This window comes from Protomyctophum parallelum, assembly GCF_964188405.1.
Source record: "Protomyctophum parallelum genome assembly, chromosome: 10".
Lineage (NCBI taxonomy): Eukaryota > Metazoa > Chordata > Actinopteri > Myctophiformes > Myctophidae > Protomyctophum > Protomyctophum parallelum.
Window position 1 is genome coordinate 36,626,569 of NC_139704.1, and position 20,125 is coordinate 36,646,693.

The 20,125-nt window shown below is 45.7% G+C and overlaps 1 protein-coding gene across 10 annotated transcripts in view; it reads left to right on the forward strand.

Annotated features, from left to right (window-relative positions):
• Window positions 1-20,125, forward strand: part of tacc2 (transforming, acidic coiled-coil containing protein 2) — an 82,793-nt gene that overhangs the window by 49,221 nt on the left and 13,447 nt on the right. For 5 of the 10 annotated variants that reach the window (XM_083775667.1, XM_083775670.1, XM_083775668.1 and 2 more), the window contains 9 exons: window positions 10,129-10,235; window positions 10,817-12,269; window positions 14,296-14,344; window positions 14,901-15,096; window positions 16,524-16,573; window positions 16,820-16,932; window positions 17,390-17,546; window positions 18,320-18,478; window positions 18,916-19,008. In XM_083775667.1, coding sequence (XP_083631793.1) covers window positions 10,129-10,235; window positions 10,817-12,269; window positions 14,296-14,344; window positions 14,901-15,096; window positions 16,524-16,573; window positions 16,820-16,932; window positions 17,390-17,546; window positions 18,320-18,478; window positions 18,916-19,008 — 2,377 coding nt within the window. The remainder of the gene's footprint in view (window positions 1-10,128; window positions 10,236-10,816; window positions 12,270-14,295; window positions 14,345-14,900; window positions 15,097-16,523; window positions 16,574-16,819; window positions 16,933-17,389; window positions 17,547-18,319; window positions 18,479-18,915; window positions 19,009-20,125) is intronic. The other 5 variants (XM_083775671.1, XM_083775672.1, XM_083775676.1 and 2 more) reach the window with 2 other exon arrangements.

Genomic DNA, 20,125 nt, shown 5'->3' on the forward strand with positions numbered 1-20,125 from the left:
CCAGTCCGGTGCCCAGACCGTTACGCTACGGCCTGGGCCGCCCCTGTTTAAAGGTATTATGACATGATTTATAACATAATTTTAACAACATTAAAAGTCTTGGCCATGGTCCTTCAAACGTGTCTAAAAAGTTTGAACACTCAACTCCACTCCAGTATTTCTTTTTTTCTCGTTTTTGTGTATGTCTAATCTTCATCCTGAAAAGCCATGGAAAAACACATTATTTTAGCCTGTAGATGTCGGTAATTCCCCCTTTCCTGTCAACCCAAGATGCGCTACTTTGACAACTTGGTAGGAAGTCATCGTCAAAAATAAAAGAGTCATCTAGGCCAGTTGGTATCCAGTGTAAGGACTTGTGTTGATTGACACAGCCAACAACAGAGCAGATTGATTTTTCTCTAGAAGCCATTATTAGTAAGTATTACAAAGAAACAAAGTCGCGATCACAATGAGGAAGCGGAGAAGAGAGGGTAGGCACTAGGCAGGGAGCAGAGGGGAGGGGGCGGAGCTTTAGCGGAGATCTACGTATATCTCTGCCGTCCAACCAGATGAGACATTTTTGCATAATTATTCACAGAAGTCCAGAAAGCAGAGAATACACTGAATGTTCAAACTTCGTTTTTTTTTGGTGACATTGATGTCAAGAAAAGCCAAAAAAGCCAAAAAATCTACAAAAATGTGTTTTAAATGTCACAATCCCTTTAAACTACATACACCATTGTCTTCCACAGTCATTCCTCAGGGTTCATTTAACTATGAGGGTGTAGAAAAGGACCCAAACCATCATGTAAACATATTGTTGTGTAGACACGAGAGGCTGTGGACTAGACTTATTTCTTTCATACTGTATATAAAAGTGACTTCTTGGATTTCCCTCTCTACTTCTTTTTTTCTTTCTTTCTTTCTTGCCATTTCTTTCTTTCTTACTAGCAATTTCTGTCTGTCTGTGCGTGTCACATACTGTATGAACATAGAAGTGTTTTGATATCTTGTGAAATTAAGGCATGTGGAAGGTTTCATGTGATGTTTGCAGCTGTTAACTATCTATCCATAAAGAAGCACAGCAGCGCCCTCTGTGGGCGTCCACAGGGCCTCTCATCTACCCTAGTCTTCCACTTAAAGTAATACCCTAATGCTTTCTTGTCAGAGCATGGCTTGAATCAGGAATTCCTACTCACTTATATCATTCTTAATGAGAAAAACAAAACAATAAAGTATTTGAATATCACCTTTCTAAACACATTTGCAAACTGAGTCATCAAACAAGATACAACATGTAGCAAACGAGATACAACTAAAATATGAAATCAATTAAAAACAAATCAAATCAATGCATCAAATAACCTCAATTAAAAATGCACTTTAAAAAGGCACACAAGGAGGTTAGTACAGATAATGATAGCAATTCCTTCCAATGTTATGTGTATCAGGTGCCTGCTCGTCTGAAGAGTAAATGGTGCATCTTTTATAGCGCCTTTATCCAAGGCGCTTTACATCGATTGTGCATTACATCCACCCATTCACACACACATTCATACACCGATGGCGGCGGAAACCATGCAAGGCACCAACCAGCACACCAGGAGCAATTAGGGGGTTCAGCGTCTTGCTCAAAGACACTTCGACACCAACTCTGGGGGAGCCCGGGTTCGAACTGGCGACCTTGCGGTTACCATCCGGAGACTCTAACCCCTGAGCCACCGCCGCCGAGTGCTAGTTTAGACTGTGCTTTGCTTTCCTGTGAACAGGTCTGTCTGTCTGTCTGACTGATTGACAGACAGACAGCAGAGCTTTTAATCTCTTTTAGAATTAATCTGAATTAATGTAATTATGGCCAAAAACTGGACGGACCGAGAGTGGACGGGGGGAGGGGGGGCAAAGAGAGAGAGGCAGAGAGAGAGAGAGAGAGAGACTATGGGAGGTGTGTGTGTGTGTGTGGGGGGGGGGTGATGTAGAGAGAGCTTAGGCCAGAGGCGAAAGACAAAGTGAGAGAGGAACTACACATGGAAATGAGCAATAGGAAGGAAATAGAAGGTCAGAGTCATTGACGTGGGTGTCCAGACAGATGGATGTAATACTTCTATGAATTATTTATGCTCCCATCATATGACGCTGTTATGGGCCGAAAATATGTGGCTGATCTATAAGCTCACGTGTGGAGTTGTGAGTCCGTCTTAGGCAAAAATATAAATCAGGATATAGCAGGAGCAGCAACTAATCCAATGATTTGCTAATCCCACCAGCCTTGTGTTCATCGCTTCATTTCTTTAGTCCCAAGTAATCCCTCACTATGGCTTTAATGTATGCACCATGAGATGATGATGTTGCTTGTCGAAATGCACTTTGTCGGCTCGAAAAGGTCTTAATCTTCACGTACTGTACTCTTTAGTATAAAATATAGGGATAAGCCTTCATTTCAGTTATTCAGCACATTTTTGACGGAAAGAAACCCGGAAAAATAACCTTTATTAGAGAAAATATATCATATATGAATACTGAAACCAGAAATAATAATTAAGGAAGGTTTATGCATGCACTATTGTACTATGTTATGTAAACTCTTCATTTCCATTTTCCAGCCATTCAGTTGCAAAAACATTATAATTTGGGGACCCCCCCCCCCCCCCCCCAAAATAATTTGGCGACCCCCATAGGGGTCGCGACCCACGGGTTGAGAACCCCTGCTATAGAGCGTCGCAGTCCCGCCCCCTTACGAGGACCCAGGAAATAATTTCCCGTTGTTGTCATGATTTGTCACAACTCGAGTTGGCTTTGTACGACACTCAAACGGTCTTTTAAATAAATACTTTTTGAAACGTCTATGGGGAAAATGAACGGGGAATTATTTCCTGGGCCCTCGTCGTTCTGAAAGGGGCGCGACTGCGGCGCTCTATACCTGTACGTCTTGGATGTCGGTTGATGCTTCAACAAATCGTTGCATGATTGATATTGCGACATGGCAGGACGAATAGGTCTCTGATTGCTATAACATTACAGTGACCGATCCTTTCCTCATTTATATTTTACTTACTCATGTTTACGCACTTACGTTCTCAACATGGGGTCCAAGAACACCCAGGGGGTCCTTGAGGGCCTTCCAGTAGGTAAATTAATGATTTGACCAAATGGTACTGTAGTTTGTGTAACTCCAAGAGTGATTAAGAAAATGGATCAATTTGTGCACTCTCCCACTAACTGAGGATTTTAAGGGCAAAGCATACTACACTTTTAGGTGGTAACTAATGCCTCTTTTAGACGTCGACCATCTCCAGATAAAACGTCAAAGTCCCGTTTTTTATTGACCCTTTACACAAGAACGCACACTTTATGAAAACGCTATAATGTCGCTAGGTGGCGGTAACGGGCTGCCAAATAGACCAGTCACCCACGTTACGTACAAGAAGAAGAGCCAGCTCCCCCTTCACGCTACAGGCAGCACAGAGCATGCAGGCAGATCGCGGCACGGGACGGTTATATATTTTATAATAGGCTACATAAACGCTGCTGCCGCCTATCGCAAGGCATTTTATTTACATCATGGTTTTACATTCACCATCGCTGATGAGCAGCACTTTGTAGGCGAGGAGGGAGGCTTGTTCAGGAACTCCATTATATCATATATGGCTCTGCATCAATGTAATAAACATATGCGCTGTGAACCAACGTGAGCCATGATGTCATAAGTTTTGCAGATTCACCGTTTTGCCTGTTTACATGGAGAAGGGATAAAACGGCGTTCTCAAAGATTTCCACTACGAGCTTGTAGGTCTGCTATTTTTTAAACGTGACAATATTTATTTCAGAAAACTGGAGGATTTTGAAGATTTTTTTATTTATTTCGAGGTCAGGCCTAAATGGATTAAAAGGGAAGGGCTGTTGAAGACAGAAATAAGACATTCTTATTGATTCAATTCAGTTAAAAAAAAAAAAAAACTCGTTTTAGTTGTCACCATGCTGTATTATATGGGCCATGAATGCAGCAGAATCCCTAACACTTAGGCTAACACAAATGAACACGGGACAAAACGACTACATTTTGCCATGTAGAAAGTGGTTTCACTTTGTTGCGTTTTCACCTCCTGAAAACACCGTTCTCGTCTAAAGGGACACCAGCAAACGATACTTTATTTTGCCGTTTTCTATGATCACCATTCTCGTGTAAAGACCACCTTAAGGCTCATACATACTCCCAGTTTGTGGAGATAGGTTATCACTGTTTTAGGTGGTGATAGCTCCCGAGTGAAAAGACTTGTCTGATAGTAAAAACAGAGAGATGGGTCTGTGTCCGCGGTGATAGCTGATCATCACCACGACTGACGTAATGGTGTAGTTTTCCAACCCTTTAAAAACTACACCGCAGTGATTATGGGTGATAACCTATCACCAAAAACTGGAGTATATGTATGAGCCCTTACTCACCTTTTAGGGGAAAGGGTGATCACCTAAAAGGTGATTTTGAGCGCCGAGCATCAACATCACATTTTAGAGGGGAGTTAGGTTATGACCTAAAATTGTAGCATGCAGCCACCTATACAGTATTGACAGGGGTCCCAGAAAATGTTTTACTTACATGGCGACCTGTGATATAATGCCTGTCAAACTGTGGGAACCTCGAAATGACAAAATAATCGAGAATCACTGTTTTAGCCAATCATGGGCGGATGACAGGTGGCTTTGTGTTTTACGTGCAGGAAGTGTAGCCCTCTCTGGGGGCTGGGAGCCCCCCCTCCCAGCACGTCTGTTTAGAGGGGATGAGGGCTTGGCCGCAGGCAGAAGCATGTCTGTCGGAACCATAGCGACCATCTACCTCCCACTGCAGAGCTTTTGTTCTGCAGACAGCATCCCAGTCCCTTTGTTCCTGTTCCCCCCCCCCGACACACGCCGCAGTCTGCTTCGGCTCTGCTCTTTAACCCATTATTTTGTGTGTTTTAAACATTGTTATAATTTAGCTATTTGAAAAATAGCAGATCTACAAGCTCATAGCGCGCCAACGAGTGGCGCACTACGAGCTTGTAGATCTGCTATTTTTTTAAACGTGACAATATTTATTTCAGAAAACTGGAGGATTTTGAAGATTTTTTTTTTAATTTCGAGGTCGGGCCTAAATGGATTAAAAGGGAAGGGCTGTTGAAGACAGAAATAAGACATTCTTATTGATTCAATTCAGTTAAAAAAAAAAATTAAACTCGTTTTAGTTGTCACCATGCTGTATTATATGGGCCATGAATGCAGCAGAATCCCTAACATTTAGGCTAACACAAATGAACACGGGACAAAACGACTACATTTTGCCATGTAGAAGCATTCGAGTAAAGCCTGATTCATAATATACCTAATACAGCCGAAAGCAGCAGATGTACAAGATTTGCTATTTCTGGCATACAAACGAAGCACAATGGATGATGTGTAACCGCTGTATTTCTTTCCGTTTCTAAACCACATCAAGGATTGATACTGTTGCCACAGCTAAGATCATTCCCTGCAGATATGTAATGGATAAATCTCTAGTATGCCTTTAATTGTCTCCTGTATCCTCGGATAGTCACTGAGATTTTATTGGACCAATGGTTCTGTATATGCGTTGTGTGTGTGTGTGTGTGTGTGTGTGTGTGTGTGTGTGTGTGTGTGTGTGTGTGTGTGTGAACATGCATGAGGTATGAGTGCGCGCACGTCATATCTGCGTCCACATGACACGTGTGTGCGTACGCATGCGTGGCTGGATGTGTGCGCATGCGTGTTTGGACTGTGCCTGTGTTGGAACTGGCCACGCTGGCTTCTGCATCGCTGGAACATATGGCGGAGCGCAGCCTCCCTGTTGCCATAGCAACACTGTGTTTGCAGACGGAATGAGAAATGTCCTCTGCAAGGGCACGCATCCGAGCACTGGCACAAACACTCATTCCCCACAATTTCTACAATTCATTCTAATTATGATTCCAAGCTGTATTTGGTGCTATTTTCATGCTATATTAAAATGTGTGAAATTTCAGTCCAATCGTAGGGCAGCAGCTGCAAAGCCATGACTGTGATATCTTTTAATGTTTGTTCACGGATTTAGGGATTACTTTTGCATCTTTTTAGTGGTTTCACCACTTGCTATTTAGATTAGAAGTGCCTTCTTGGATCCGTGGCTGTCACAGACACCATGATCCCTTCTCCCAGTCTCGTCCTGCTGGGACTCACTGGTCCTGTGAAGGGATTATCACAGGGTCTGGTGGTGTACGGGGACAGTACGGGTGGGCCATATCATGATAAATATCGTCGAGATGATACAATGTCTCTACGATATTATGCCGTCTCAGAGATATCGTACATAATCCTGATACAGTAAATGCCCATTCTATGTTGATAGTTGATCAGCAATTTTTGCAAAAATGTTTGAATAATTATGTATGGGCATTTTTCAACACGATTATGCAAGAAATATCTAAAATATTATGTTAAATCAAATGTAAAAAATAATTGTGACAGGCCTAGGTACCAGTGTTTCTCTCTCCATCCGCCCTGTCACAGCTTATAATAAGTGCTTTAAATTCTAACCAAGCTGCAGATTCTGGCACAGAGAGACCACTGCAACACAAGTACAGCTTCATACCGAGGCTCTCCTCTCCATCCCTGCAGTTATACTTTCCCCCAGGGGAGGTGGAGATATATTGACAATAACAATAAAGGGATTTTATTGGGTATTATTATTACACACCTCACCGCCTGGCCTTCCGTACCCCCACCACCACCACCACAACCCCGTCAAGAAGCGCTCTAATCTCGTTCAACTCTGATTCTTTGTAATGGATTAACCCATTTTGACCTGAGATCAGATTAGATTTTTCAAAAATGGCAGACCTACAAGCTCGTGGCGCTCTATGAGCTTGTAGATCTGCTTTTTTTCAATAGCTAAAGCATAACACAATGCTAACACCAAAAGGGGTTCCTGCGCAAAATGGGTTAAATGATGGCTATAGTTGCAGCACCCTCTCTCAATTCAGTCACATGGCCGTAGCCCTGTGGGTCTGTGGATGGGTGTGTTGTGTGTGTGGCCACAAATCAATTGCACATGGGTACTCTAAACCTTGCCTCAGGTATTTTTACAATCAATACCCTTTTTATTGTTCATTGTGAAAAGTACATTTTGTGGTATTGCCATCGGATAAACATTTCTGCAAACGCTGTGCAGAGCAATTTTACCCTCACAGCACTCCCACTATGCCTATGTAAAGCGAATCGAATTTTCATCCCGGTTTGAGCCTGCAAAGAAATGTTAGAACCATGTTGAGAAAAGAAAGAAAGGTTTTAGCCCTATGTTGAAGAGCAAATGAAGGTGTCATGATGTCATCATCTCAATGAGATATGCCTATGAGATAAGAACTGGGTCTTGCAGTCCAGAGTCTGCCAGGGTGTAGCATAAAGGGAGTTCCACCGCGCCTACAGTCCGGTGCGTCTCAGAAGCAGGACCGATGAAGAGGAGCATCACAGACCAGTTCGAGCCCGGGTGTACTTTGTCACTGAGGGCTGTGGGCACACAGTAAAAGTGTTACTTTATCCAGTGATACTGTAACTCAGAGAGTATACAAATGTAACCAAATGAACCCTTTCAGGGCCAATAAACAATTCATTGATTGATTGATTGAAATATTTATTAACAGTTTGCAGAATTACAGTACATTTCAAGCACAAACTCAATACAAAGACTGTTACCTGTGAGTGGACGACCCAATTAAGCATTACACTTGTTTACAACAGGGTCCACCATGTTCAATTCATCAAAACATTTATAGACGTACAAATAGACACTTCTATATAGTTAAAGAACAGAACAGGAATTCATCATGAAGGAAGCAAAAAGGGAAAAGAAACGTATACAGTGAGGGGGAAAAAGGTTTGTTGCAGACAGATTTTTATTATCATTATGATGCAGTGCACAATATGATCATTATGATGTGAGAGAGGGGAAGCAGCTGCTTTTTTAGGTATTACCTGCATCAACTAGAGCCTGTCTTTGGAATGGACACAATCACAGCCAGCCTCCTGCTGGAGTAGAGTCAGCTTGTTGGGAGAAGAGGCGCGATATGGCATGAAAGGGAGGGAGGGAGCAGGAGAGAGAGGGAGGGAGGGAGGGAGGGAGAGGATATAGTGTGTGGCTGGCGGTGGGCTTCTGCAGACAGGCTGTGTCGTTTGGACCGTGAGGTGTTGTTCCCTCCTGGGGGAGTGTGAGTGAGGACAGATTTTAGATTAGATTAGATACGCGGAGCGGTGTGATGGGACATCGATTGTGAGCGGCATAAAGAAACGAAGGGGAAGCGTTTGACGTTGCAGAGTGTGGTGGTGGTGGTGGTGGTGGTGTCTTAACCTGCGGGTCAGGCAGTCGCCTGGTGTTTTTGCCGAGAGGTGTTGGTCAGCCAGCCAGCCAGTGGCCATGGCGGCAGTGAGTGCGTGGCAGGCTCTGTCTCCGCTGCAGTGGGCACGCTGGGGCTGGGACTCGCTGCTGGGAGGGTCCGGGGACGGGGACAGCCCAGGCTCGGACCCCACCCTGGGGCTGCTCCGCCGGCTTTCCTGGGGCACGCGTCACGACATCTTGCTCAGGGCTGCGGGGGAGCGGACGGTCGGACTGAGGTGAGAACAGGACGGGGAGGCTGGGGGCTATAGACGCTGGTCGTCAATGCATCAGTCAGTCATCCCTCTGTGGGTGTTTTTATGTATATCTTATGTAAATAATATGAATGCATGTGTAGCTTCATTGTCAGGAATGATCATTCAGTATTCTCCTCTATAGTTTGGGATCAATAATATTTTTGCTCATTTTCAATCATTGACATTGATATCTTTGCTTTTGCAGTCTCTTTGTCCATCCTGGTACCAGGCATGGCTGGGATTATATTTTGATATATTGTGTTGTGGTTGGGAGAGGTGGGGGTGGTTGGAAGGGTTGAGTGAGAGTGACTCTATGTCTCTGGCGAAACGTTATCCGTCTCCTCGCTGCAGATTCAGCGCTTTAATTTCTAGGCGCCCCACAGTAATCCACTGGGGACACACACAGGAGCACATGCTGAGCCAGGCGTTTGCTTCTCTGGACATACTGTAGACATTTCTGCATAATTAATTAATCATGGTACACTGTACAATGTGCTGATGTATTAACCCATTTTGGCCTGACGTCGAAATGAAAAAAAAAAAAAAGTCTCCTAAAAGAATATATATTCAAAGATCTGTCGCATTTTCACGATTTTTCAAAAATAGCAGACCTACAAGCTCGTAGCTTGTAGATCTGCTATTTTTCAATAGCTAAATTATAACAATGTTTAAAACACCAAAAGGGGTTCCCGCCCCAAAATGGGTTAAAAACATATTTGAGGATGTGAAATATCCAAATAGTGGCATCAAATATTGAGCCTGCTCGGTTTCATTGTTGGAATGAGTAATGATGTGAAGTTGCATGGTAATGAATTGAGCTACACAACACAGTACCGCTATGCAATACCAATCTGTCATATTATACTACGCAAACAGTCAAAAATGTGAAATGAACCACTGCTCTGCCTGAAGAAGGTCAGTAGACCGAAAGCTTGCAAAATAATTACTTTGATTGTGCGCAGATCTGAGTTGTGCGGAGCTTCCCTTTATTTTTTTCATATACGCGGTAAACAGTAAAATGGTGCTCTCTAGGAAACTGTCTATCAAATTAAAGACAAACAAAAAATTGCCGATCTACAAGCTCACACAACGTCTTTATACAATGCGTCGTGAGATTGTTAGAAATTCTATTTTAGAAAATGTATATATATATTTTTTCTTTTAGTATTTGGAAGATTTTCGCCTATAATGATGACATGCCCAAGCCCCAAGGTAGTTCCTCAAGAAGATATATTAGAACAAATTAATGTCTGCTGATCTTGAGGTGTTTCTAGCATTTCAATGGATTGCATAAAGAAAGGTTTCTGCCCCCCCGCCCACCCCCCCCCCCCCCTTTTTTGCTGTGTCTAAAAGAGAAAGAGGGAAAAGCGGTTCCCATATTTCCTTTTGTTTCAGAATGGCTGATGGAGACGCAGTCAACACTTCTGGTCACAGTTGAAGTCATTTGAATCTGATTCACATATTTTGTCTGACTTTGTGTCGCATTCTGCTCTGTTGTAGGAGCTCAGACTCCGACGGAGCGTTTGAGACCCCCGAGTCCACTACTCCAGTAAAGGCCACCTCCCCTACAGATGACCACGCCCATCAGCTGATATCCGATGACACAGGTACCGTATGTTCATAGACTTCCACATTTGCTCTAGCTATAGGCTCTGACGTGCAATTCTCACATGCCCCCAAAGGCCCATTGTCAGATTTCAGCTAAAGGCAGGATTGAAAGGATAAGGCCGTTTGGAATTTGGGCTTATTGTGACCTCTAGTGGAATCGGGCAGTACTGCACATGTACCAGTCTGTTGAGCCCACCACTGCATAACGCAGGCACTCTGGGGGATAGCAGGTTGCTATTTTATTAACTACTATTTCCTGGTTGAATAATCCATACCGTACCTTAATCATTAGTGTTCACAAAGTGTCGTGCCCCTGACAGACATAACAATTTATCATTCCCTGATGAAGACTTAACCACCGAAACGTTGGATTCATATGTCTTAACCTGCTGCGTCCTAATACAGTATTGGCACTCTGGCTATTGGCGTGTGCGGCCAAACTTTCCTCTTTTACCAAGAGTCCCTCTTCAAGATATAACAATTTAAACAAAACAAACTAGACTGTAACTATAGCTAACCCACGCATACAATTTCTTATCTCAGCCTACAATTAAAGATCTGCTTATTACAATGTCTGCAGGTTTCGACTCGGTAGCAGACCCGTCAGTCGGTGAGCCCGCATCTGATGTAAGTTCAGCCGCTCCACTCAGCCGCTCTCTGTCTATTGTCTTTGATGAAGACAAGCCCATTGCAGCCAGTGGCCAATACAACATAGAGGTTCTCCCTCTGGGGTCACCGGGCCACAGTCTGACCCGCTCCCTAAGTTTCCAGGCCGGAGAGCCGGACGAATCTTCTTCGGGAGACTTCCGTCCGCACTCCGAGTCCTTCAGCGTAGGCGGCGGCGGCACCGACAGTCTCCGCCGGCCCAAGCCGAAAGTCCGTCCCGGATCCGTGAAGAAGAAGCAGCCTCTCACTAGGCAAAGCTCGAACCCCGAAAGTGCCCGACCGGCCTCCTCCTCCGGCTCCAGCCCGGAGGTGAAGAAGAGGACCCGGTCTCGGGCGGCCAGCCCGCTGCAGGCGCAGGAGGCGCCCGACAGAGCCACCCCGAGCCCCGGAGGAACCCTCCGCAGGACCAGGAAGACGCGCGTGGAGACCCCTCCTCCGGTCCCGGAGGAGAGCGGTCACGCCAGCCCAGAGGAGAGCCAATCCGCCCCTGCCTTAGCCCTCTGCCAGGAGGAGACCCCTCTCCCTGTGCCGGAGCACCACCCGCCTGTTGAAGACGACGTCTCCCCCGCCCCCCCCGGCGCCTCGTACAGCTGGGACCCGAACAACTTTGACGACATCGACCCTTTCAAGACGAGAGGAGGGAGCAAAATCGCCAACTCCCCCCTGCTGGGCCGGAGATCTCCGGTGGGCGCCGCCGTAGCCGAACCGCCGGGTAGCCCCCCGCTCGTTGCCGCAGGTGAGCCGCCACCTCCCCCCCGCGACCCCCCGGCCCCTGTCAGAGAACCCACGAGTAGTCTCGAGGAGCAGCCCATTGTCTCCAAGCGTCAGCCGGTGAGGCTGGAGTTCGACTACTCCGAGGAGAGCGGTGAGGCGCCACGCCAGGCCTCTCCTCCTCCTCCCCCCAAGAAGCTGGGCAAGAAGCCCGGCGCTAAGATGCCCCTGAGGAGACCCAAGTTGGGGCTGAAGAAGGCCCCGCCGCCTGCGCAGACGGAGCAGCTGGACAATGCCCCCAAAACTGCAATGCCCGACTGCAACGAGGACGACGTCCCCGTCCCCAAAGTCGCCTACAACTTTGACCCCGACAAGTGGGAGGATCCCAACTTCAACCCCTTCTCGGCCAAGAAAGGCATCCCCAACTCACCCAAACTTTCCAGGGCTCCCTGCAGCTTTGACCCGAACGCCTTCGATGACTCGACGGATCCTTTCAAGTCCTCCAATAAAATGGGCAGCTCTCCCCCGAAGGCCACCTCGGCGTCTTTCGAGGCGACGACGGCCAATGACAATGACGTTGAGAACGACAACGTCGGTGAACTGGGCGATCTCAATCAGAACAAGCCAGCCAAGAAGAAAAAGACTCCGATCAAAAGGTTTGTTCACTGTAACGCCAGTACATTCATCTGTTCTGTGAACGCCCAGGGGCCCTTCAGGTGGACCCCCAGCTGAATGATGGATAGTTATGAAGGTCTGTAACTCCAAGAGCGTACAAATGGAACCAAATGGACCATTACGGGTCCACCTGGTTCCATGTGTACACTCTCAGAATTAAATGAACACTGAGACACTAGGGCCCTATTTTCGCCATGCCTTATCCCTAAACTAGCCGATCAACACATTGTGAGCTTGTTTTTGAAAATAGTAAAATAATATGGCAAAGAAGTTTAGGGATGAGGGGTTTAGCACTGATGAACATATGGCCCTTAGAGTTTAGATTGAGGGGGGGTCCTTGGTGGAGAATCACTGGGATTAGGCCACATTCATTCAAAGGCTTTGTATTCATGGGTAAGGATGTGTCTGTAGGATCTGTGCGTCATTGTACCCCGTGTGTCTACTGTGCCAGTGTCCCCTGTCTGTCTGTCTCTCTGTCACCTGTGTCTGTGTATTCTGTGTATGTCACAGGAAGTCCAAGGGTGCCTCCTCTCTTTGTTGTCTGTTGTAAGTACAGGGGCAAAGCCGCAACACAAGCATCTGCTGTATGCTTTTTAACCCCTTTTTTTCCCCGACATGCTTCTCCTGATAACGGCACGTTACCCGTAATGCTGTCCCTCCCTTTTCAATTAACAGAAACGAGATGGCAGGTTTTGTAGCCCTGCCCCCATCTGCCTCAATGTTTGACTTCTCCGATACCTTTATGGTTTCTATCATTGTTTCGTTTCTGTATCGTTTGTATCATTGCTTAGTTTTTGTATATATATATTTTTTTATCACGTTTTATACTTTCTGTGTCATTGAAGTATCATTCATTGAGCCTTGTGTATAACCAGTTCCTCACAGCAACACTATGAGCACAGAAGTCTGATGTCATTTATACATCCTACCTGGGTCGCATCCCCCCCCCCCCCCCCCCATTCTGAATTCCCATATACTTCTTTTTCATAACGCGTCAAATAAGAACCATGTTCCACAAATAAACAAATGATCCCGGCTGTTCATATGGATATGAAGAATCGACTGCCGCCGAATTAGTAAAATCTTCCCCAGAAACAGACTGTATCAAATATGAACTATACAGAGCCACCTCCTCCGACAATATCGCAGAGACAGAATCGTTGTGTGGTTATCTTTGGGGATAGAGTTGTGGTCCTAAAACTAAGATGACACAACATTATTCTCCATAGAGAAATTTAGGATTTTTCTTTCTCCGTCCGGATACCCCGTCCAGGACAGGCTTCAGACGCGCCTCCTCAGGAAGACGTGGCTCAGATCCGAACCCATTAGATTTGGCGTTGATTCCAACATGTATTTGCACAGTATAACCCATTTTGACCTGAGATCAGATTCTAAAAATGTCTTCTACATCCTGACAGTTTTCTGAAAACGCTATGTATAGAAACATAGCTTTTCAGTGGTTCTTCGATTTTTCAAAAATAGCAGACCTACAAGCTCGTAGCGTGCCACTCGGTGGCGCGCTATGAGCTTGTAGATCTGCTATTTTTCAATAGCTAAAGCGTAACACCAAAAGGGGTTCCCGCCCCAAAATGGGATAAAACAGCAAAGCTCTGTCCATTAACTCCATCCACCTCTAATTTTACCTGCCATTCATTTCAAATTAAAACCGAACATGCAATTACTAAACCTTAATTTAGCAGTTAATCTACTCATACTGTACAGTAAGTAATACACTTACGTGTCGTATATATATATATACTGTACATACATGTATATCTATTAGCAGAGTATTCAGGTATACAAATGTCGTCATTTCACGCTAAAGCATTGCTATTTGTAGATCACCGCTGAGAGTTATTTTCATATTTTAGCATTTGCATATTTGACATACATACATTGGAGGTGTCAGGAAAAAAACTGAAAAAAAATTGAGTACTAGGTTGTTTGTGTTTATTAGTGAAAGAGTAAAAAAATTACCATCCATTGTTTTTTTTGCCTTTGTTTCAGTAACACTTTCAGAGTGAAGAGGTCGCCTAAGAAATCACCAACTGAACAGGTGACTAATTGGCGCGGGACACTGGCTATCCATCTGCATCATATGTTTGTCACAGATATTACATAATCGCCTACTCCAAATTACTGGAGATAATCGCATTTCTTTTTTTGCATACTTAACCATTATTAACCAACCGTTTCCATGTTGAAAAGTTTTCATGCATTTTAAAACACTAGCCCTTAGTGTAATCGTGACAGCCCTAACACTGGCAAAATTTAAATCAGGCAGATGTGTAATTGGCCACGGACCCCTGTCTGAAAATATTTTGTTCCAGTGACCCCCCGCCAGATGCGAGTTAAAAACTTTCACTGTCAAAGAATATATAATTATTCAAAGATTTAAAAACAAATAGCTCTAGATAGATCTACAAGCTCATAGCACGCCCCCGAGTGGCACGCTACGAGCTTGTAGGTCTGCTATTTTTGAAAAATCGTGAAAATATTTATTTCAGAAAACTGGAGTTAAAGTGGTTCACCGCTAAGCCAGGCGACACACATGCGTTCCCGTTCTTAAATGGGTCAGCGGGTCAACTCTTATCCCTTGCCTCCCGGACCAGGAGCCCGCTCCAGTGGACGAAGGCCCCTCTGTCCATCCGCAGGACGACCACGCCACCGACGAGGAGAAGCTGGCCTCCTCCGGCGGTCACAAGTGGTCAGCCCGGCACGACATGGACCGCGACGGCCAGGACTTCCCTCAGCCCAGTGACCTCACGTCCTTCGTCAACGAGAGCAATCTGCCTCGCCAGACTGAAGGTTAGGAAGCCACGCGTGACGAAAGGAGGTCAAGTCATCATTTAAATATAGTCAGAAGGAATTCTGTGTGTTCGACGGTATTGATGTGCACGCACGTCGCTGTGCTGTGTCTTCGTTTTGTATTCTCCCAGGCGAACGGAGATCTCTCATATTTTTTTTGGTCTCCAAATTTGTTTCCACTTTGTTTTAGGCCCTACATTGAGCTTAGATGCCACCATAGTCAGTCAGTGTGTACTGGCACCAGTTGAGTTCCCAGTTCACACCACAGATTTCCGTGTTTAATTTTTGTGCCATTTAAATAGCCTGTTTCCAGCCCTGAATCGTTAGCCATGCCATTAAAATATAAAATAAAAAAACATGTTCTGGCAATTCAGGTCTGGTGACTCCGTCTATGGCGGTGTTAGACTCGGTTGAAAATCTGATACAGCGGCTGATTGGCTCACAGTTTCAACTCGATGAAGTCAAACAACAAACATGGCTGCCCCCACTGTGGTAACTTCTATTGGCTATTAAAATCTATGATAAATTGTTTCTTTACAGAAACGACAAGTTTTCAGAAACATATTTTACTGTGTTTGTTTACTTTACATGCTAGTAGCAGTCGTTGACTGCATTTGTTTGGTTAGCCACATTGACAAAGTCATCTGCTTTGCCACTATTTTGATTGGTTGGTGTGTACCAATCACCGAAGACTGGCACTTTGGCAACGCCCATCCCAGAAACTGCTGCCATGGGGATGTCTTTCAGTCTGAATAATGAAGTGAAACCAGTGTCAGGCTACCATTTAAATGCCTGAGCTGCCCCCTGGTGCTCAATAACTGACATTACAGGCAACAGATTAATCTCTGCAATGTACGTGTGACTAGTAAACAAGATTAATTTGTTCTGTATGTAAGCTACCGTCAACTTGTTAGCTTCAACACTGTTAAACAATGGCTAAAACTAAACCGTCTAGACTGTGTTATGCTAGGCTGTGCATTTCACCCAAAATGATTTCAACACCGGGATGTTGTAAAGGCCAAAGGTCAAATGTATTGAAGTTTCTTGTGACACACGGCCACGGGATACACTCGAAAGCACAGCGATGCAAGACCATTAAGCTATTTAGCTGCACTATTGATTTTTTGGTCTGCTGGTGTAATGAACTGGGAATGGCCCAGTTCTCGACTGCCCCCATACCCCCCATAAGGGCCACCCTTCCCAGAGGCTGTGTCTGGCTGAGAAGCATCTGGGTCATGGATGGAAATAACCGACTGCCCCCTCCCTGCCTCACAACTGGCTCTGGGCGTCTTGTCCCACCAGCACTGAGCCTGAAGTTCACTCCTAGAAAGGTTACTGATCCCTCATCCCTTCTCCTCTGTGTCTAACAGACCATTTGTATTCTCTCTCTCTCTCTCTCTCTCTCTCTCTCTCTCTCTCTCTTTCAGTGCCGGACTATGAAATTGAGTACATGGAAAAGATTGGCTCCTCCACACCTGTGAGTATTTGAGGTTATTTTATGTTCTTGGATTTTAACCACTGAAAACCTTTAGACAATTATTATTGACAGTTTGACAATTCTGAAGATAGTAGTTATTTTGTTTCAACATGCAACTGCATGTTGTTTGTTTTTGGGCATGAAAAGTATTTGAACAAATACGTACGAGTGATATTTTATTGGTGTGCCTCACTGCTATTTATTTTAAATATTTTAAAAACTTTGTTTTTCTTGTCCGATTTGTAGCCCTTGTCTGTGAAGAAGCCATCTCTGTACCTGAAGCTAGACTCTGTGACTCCTGACAACTTGAGCAAAAACTCCTGCTCGCATGGCTCTGAGCCCAGCTCCCCCTGCACCGGGTAAACACTCCTACTCACAGTGATTCTGGGCCTACTGTAGCTGCTGCTGTTGCGTAAAAAAAAAAAAAAAACTGCTGACATGGCCTTAGTGGGCCAGTACACATTGCACTACATACATACACAATTGACAAGCCTATACTTCAGACGGACACATTTAAGTCTATTACTGTTCTAGTTCTAAAGTAACAGATGTTTGTACTACAAAAACCATGATTTGCACTGCAGAATAAATAATATAAATAATAGAATAATAGTGTAATTGGACAACATATGCTTGTCAGCATGTACCTCGTGTGTAAAGCTGTGCCTAGTTCACGCATATATAATCACACATGATTACATTTGACCGCAGTTTCACCGGCACTTAATTAGCACTACTATCCATCACTCTGTAGGCATGATGTAAGTGTCAAATATCTCTCTCTCTCTCTCTCTCTCTCTCTCTCTCTCTCTCTAGGAGTTTTGAGGAGATGGAGGCCCAGATAACCGCAGGGATGAAGACGCCGGTGCTGTGTTCTCGGCCCGGTCCCGAGGGCTCCTCAGGAGGAGACAAAGGCAGGAAGAGGGAGAGCGAGGCGCTCAGTCGAACGCAGAGCGCCGAGCGAGACGAGCAGGTGAGTCGACTGCACAGCCTCCTCCTCCTCCTCTGCCACCATCACCATTATCCTGTTGGATAACATGATACCGTCTTGTCTTTGCCATTAGCTTCACCGTTATTTTGAGATGAGAAAACATTCAGTAACACTTTATATGATGAAACCCCTGTCTATAATTTGCTTGTAACACTGTATAACTATAGTTATACAGTGTGTTATAGTCATTAGTATAGTATAGTCATTAGTATAGTTGACCTTAATATAAGTCATTGCAAATGCTTTTATGTTATTGTTCTAAAGCATTGAGTACTAATTATTATATGGTTGTAAGCAAATTATATTGCATTATAAAAAGGTTTGTAATGCATATATATATATATATATATATATATATATATATACATAGACATAGCCCTCATAGAAAGTGTTACCAAACATACAGTGCATTTCTTTGATTTGCCCAGTTCTTATGCCATGTCATTGTTTCGACAGTAGGGGGAGACAAAGCCCCACGCTGTCGATAGCATTTAACTGGTTTAATCAGTCTCTTATTAAAGCCAGCTTGTCACTAGTAACGACCACCTAGACAGCCAGCCAGTCGCACAAAGTTGAACCAATGAATGAATTCAGCAGCTCAGCTCCCCTCCAGGACTCTCACTGACCCACCCAGCGCTTGCTTTGCCCTGCTGACCCCCCTGCCGTCCTCCCTGCCCCCGACAACCCCCCCCCCCCCCCACACCCCACCTCTCCTCCTCCTCCTCATGCTGGTGCCCCTCCCCCCCCCCCTGTAGCCCCCCAGACAGGGCCCCTGCGCCACCGTGGAGGCCCCAGTTCCGCCCCTGGCCAACATGCCCCTGTTAGACGGGCTGTCCGAGTCCGAGGACCCCCTGCAGTACCTGGAGCCCGACCTGGCCGAGACCAACCCCACCGCCTTCGCCCACAAACTACAGGTGTGTTGACGGACAGACAGATCCACTCTGAGCCCCCCCCACCCCCCCACACCCCACCCACACAAATGCACTTCTTCCTCTGCAAGCAAGCAGAGTCGGAGCCCCCCTGTTGTGACGTCTTATTTTGGTTTTCATTCTACCTTGTTCGATCTCGTACAGTTTGTTGCTCTGTCTGTCTGTCTGTCTGTCTGTCTGTCTGTCTGTCTGACTCTGCACTTTCACTTTCATTCCTTTTAGTGTGCTCACAGTGTGTGTGTCGGTACAGTATGTGACATGCAGACAGTAGAGCCGTTCGGTGTGTGTGTCTTCAACTTTGGTTTCTGTATGTCTCCTCCCCCCTCTTTGCTCTCTCATCCGTGGGCCGCCGCCGCGCTTCCCCCCCCCAACCCCCCACTGCCCCTCCCCCCCCCCCCCCCCCCTGTGTGTGCGCGGCCCAGGAGGAGCTGGTCCTCGCTGCCCTGAGGATAGAGGCTCTGCAGGTAGCCAAAAACATCTCTCAGTGCCCCTCCCTCTCCACTGTAACCCCGCAGGTACTGCGCTGAGTCAGCCTGCACCTGCTGTGTGTGTGCGTGTGTGTGTGTGTGTGTGTGTGTGTGTGTGTGTGCGCGTGTGTGCGTGCGTGCGTGGCGTAGGAGCATGAGCGTGTCTCAGCCTGCCTGTCCCCTCCTCCTCCCTCTAATCACACCATACTGTGTGTGAGTGAGTGTGAACCTGTGGTCTTGCCTACATGGCTTACTGACCCCCCCCCCCCCCCCCCCCCCCCCCTCCCTCTCCTAACCAGCCCATAGCTCTGTTGGATCAACTCCCCCCCACCCCCTCAGGAACGACGGAGTGCTGTGCCATCTTTGATCCCATTCTGCCATAAGCTATGCATGCCGGGCAACAACATGCATGTTGCGTGTGTGTTACCAGAGAGGCTTAATGGTTCCCCCCATTAAAAACAATGGCTGTGATCAGGAGGTGTGCTATAATAAGTAACGCGCTAATCACCGTGAAAGCTGCAGTTCTTCACGCAAGTCTATTATGGCATATACCCACATCCCAGTCACGTGGTTGTTGTTTTGTGAAATCTTCCCTAAACCCTATCTAACTAACTAAACTAACAGCACTAATACACACCGACATCCATCAGGACTGGTGGTTGATGAGTCACGTGGTTGTGTGTGTGTGTGTGGGGTACCAGCAGGGTGGTGAGCCGTCTGGGGGGTGCATACGTTTGTTAGACATACAGTACAGTACAGTACAGTACAGTACAGTACCAACAGTCCTACAGCAGGGGGGCAGTGAAGCCAATAGTGTCTGAAGCCAGTAGGAAATCCGGACTTCATGAAAGTTCATATATTGGCTTGTTGTGGCGCTGTCATTGGGCCCAAAAAACCCCATAGCTCCATAGAGGTCCATGCATTTGGGCCAAACTTCACCTAGACTGTATTACCTTAATAAACATGGTCATGAATACTTTCTGCTTCCAGTCACTAGTTTAAAGTCTCATTTCTCATGTCATAATATTTTTTTTGGAAAATTATGGTCCCATTTATTTAAAAATGGGACCAAGTATGTTCTGAGGGGCGTGGCTACCACCCCCCGCTCAAGTCAAAATAAAAACCAACTAAGAAGAAGGGGGGAAGTCCCGCCTCGTTGTCTGGG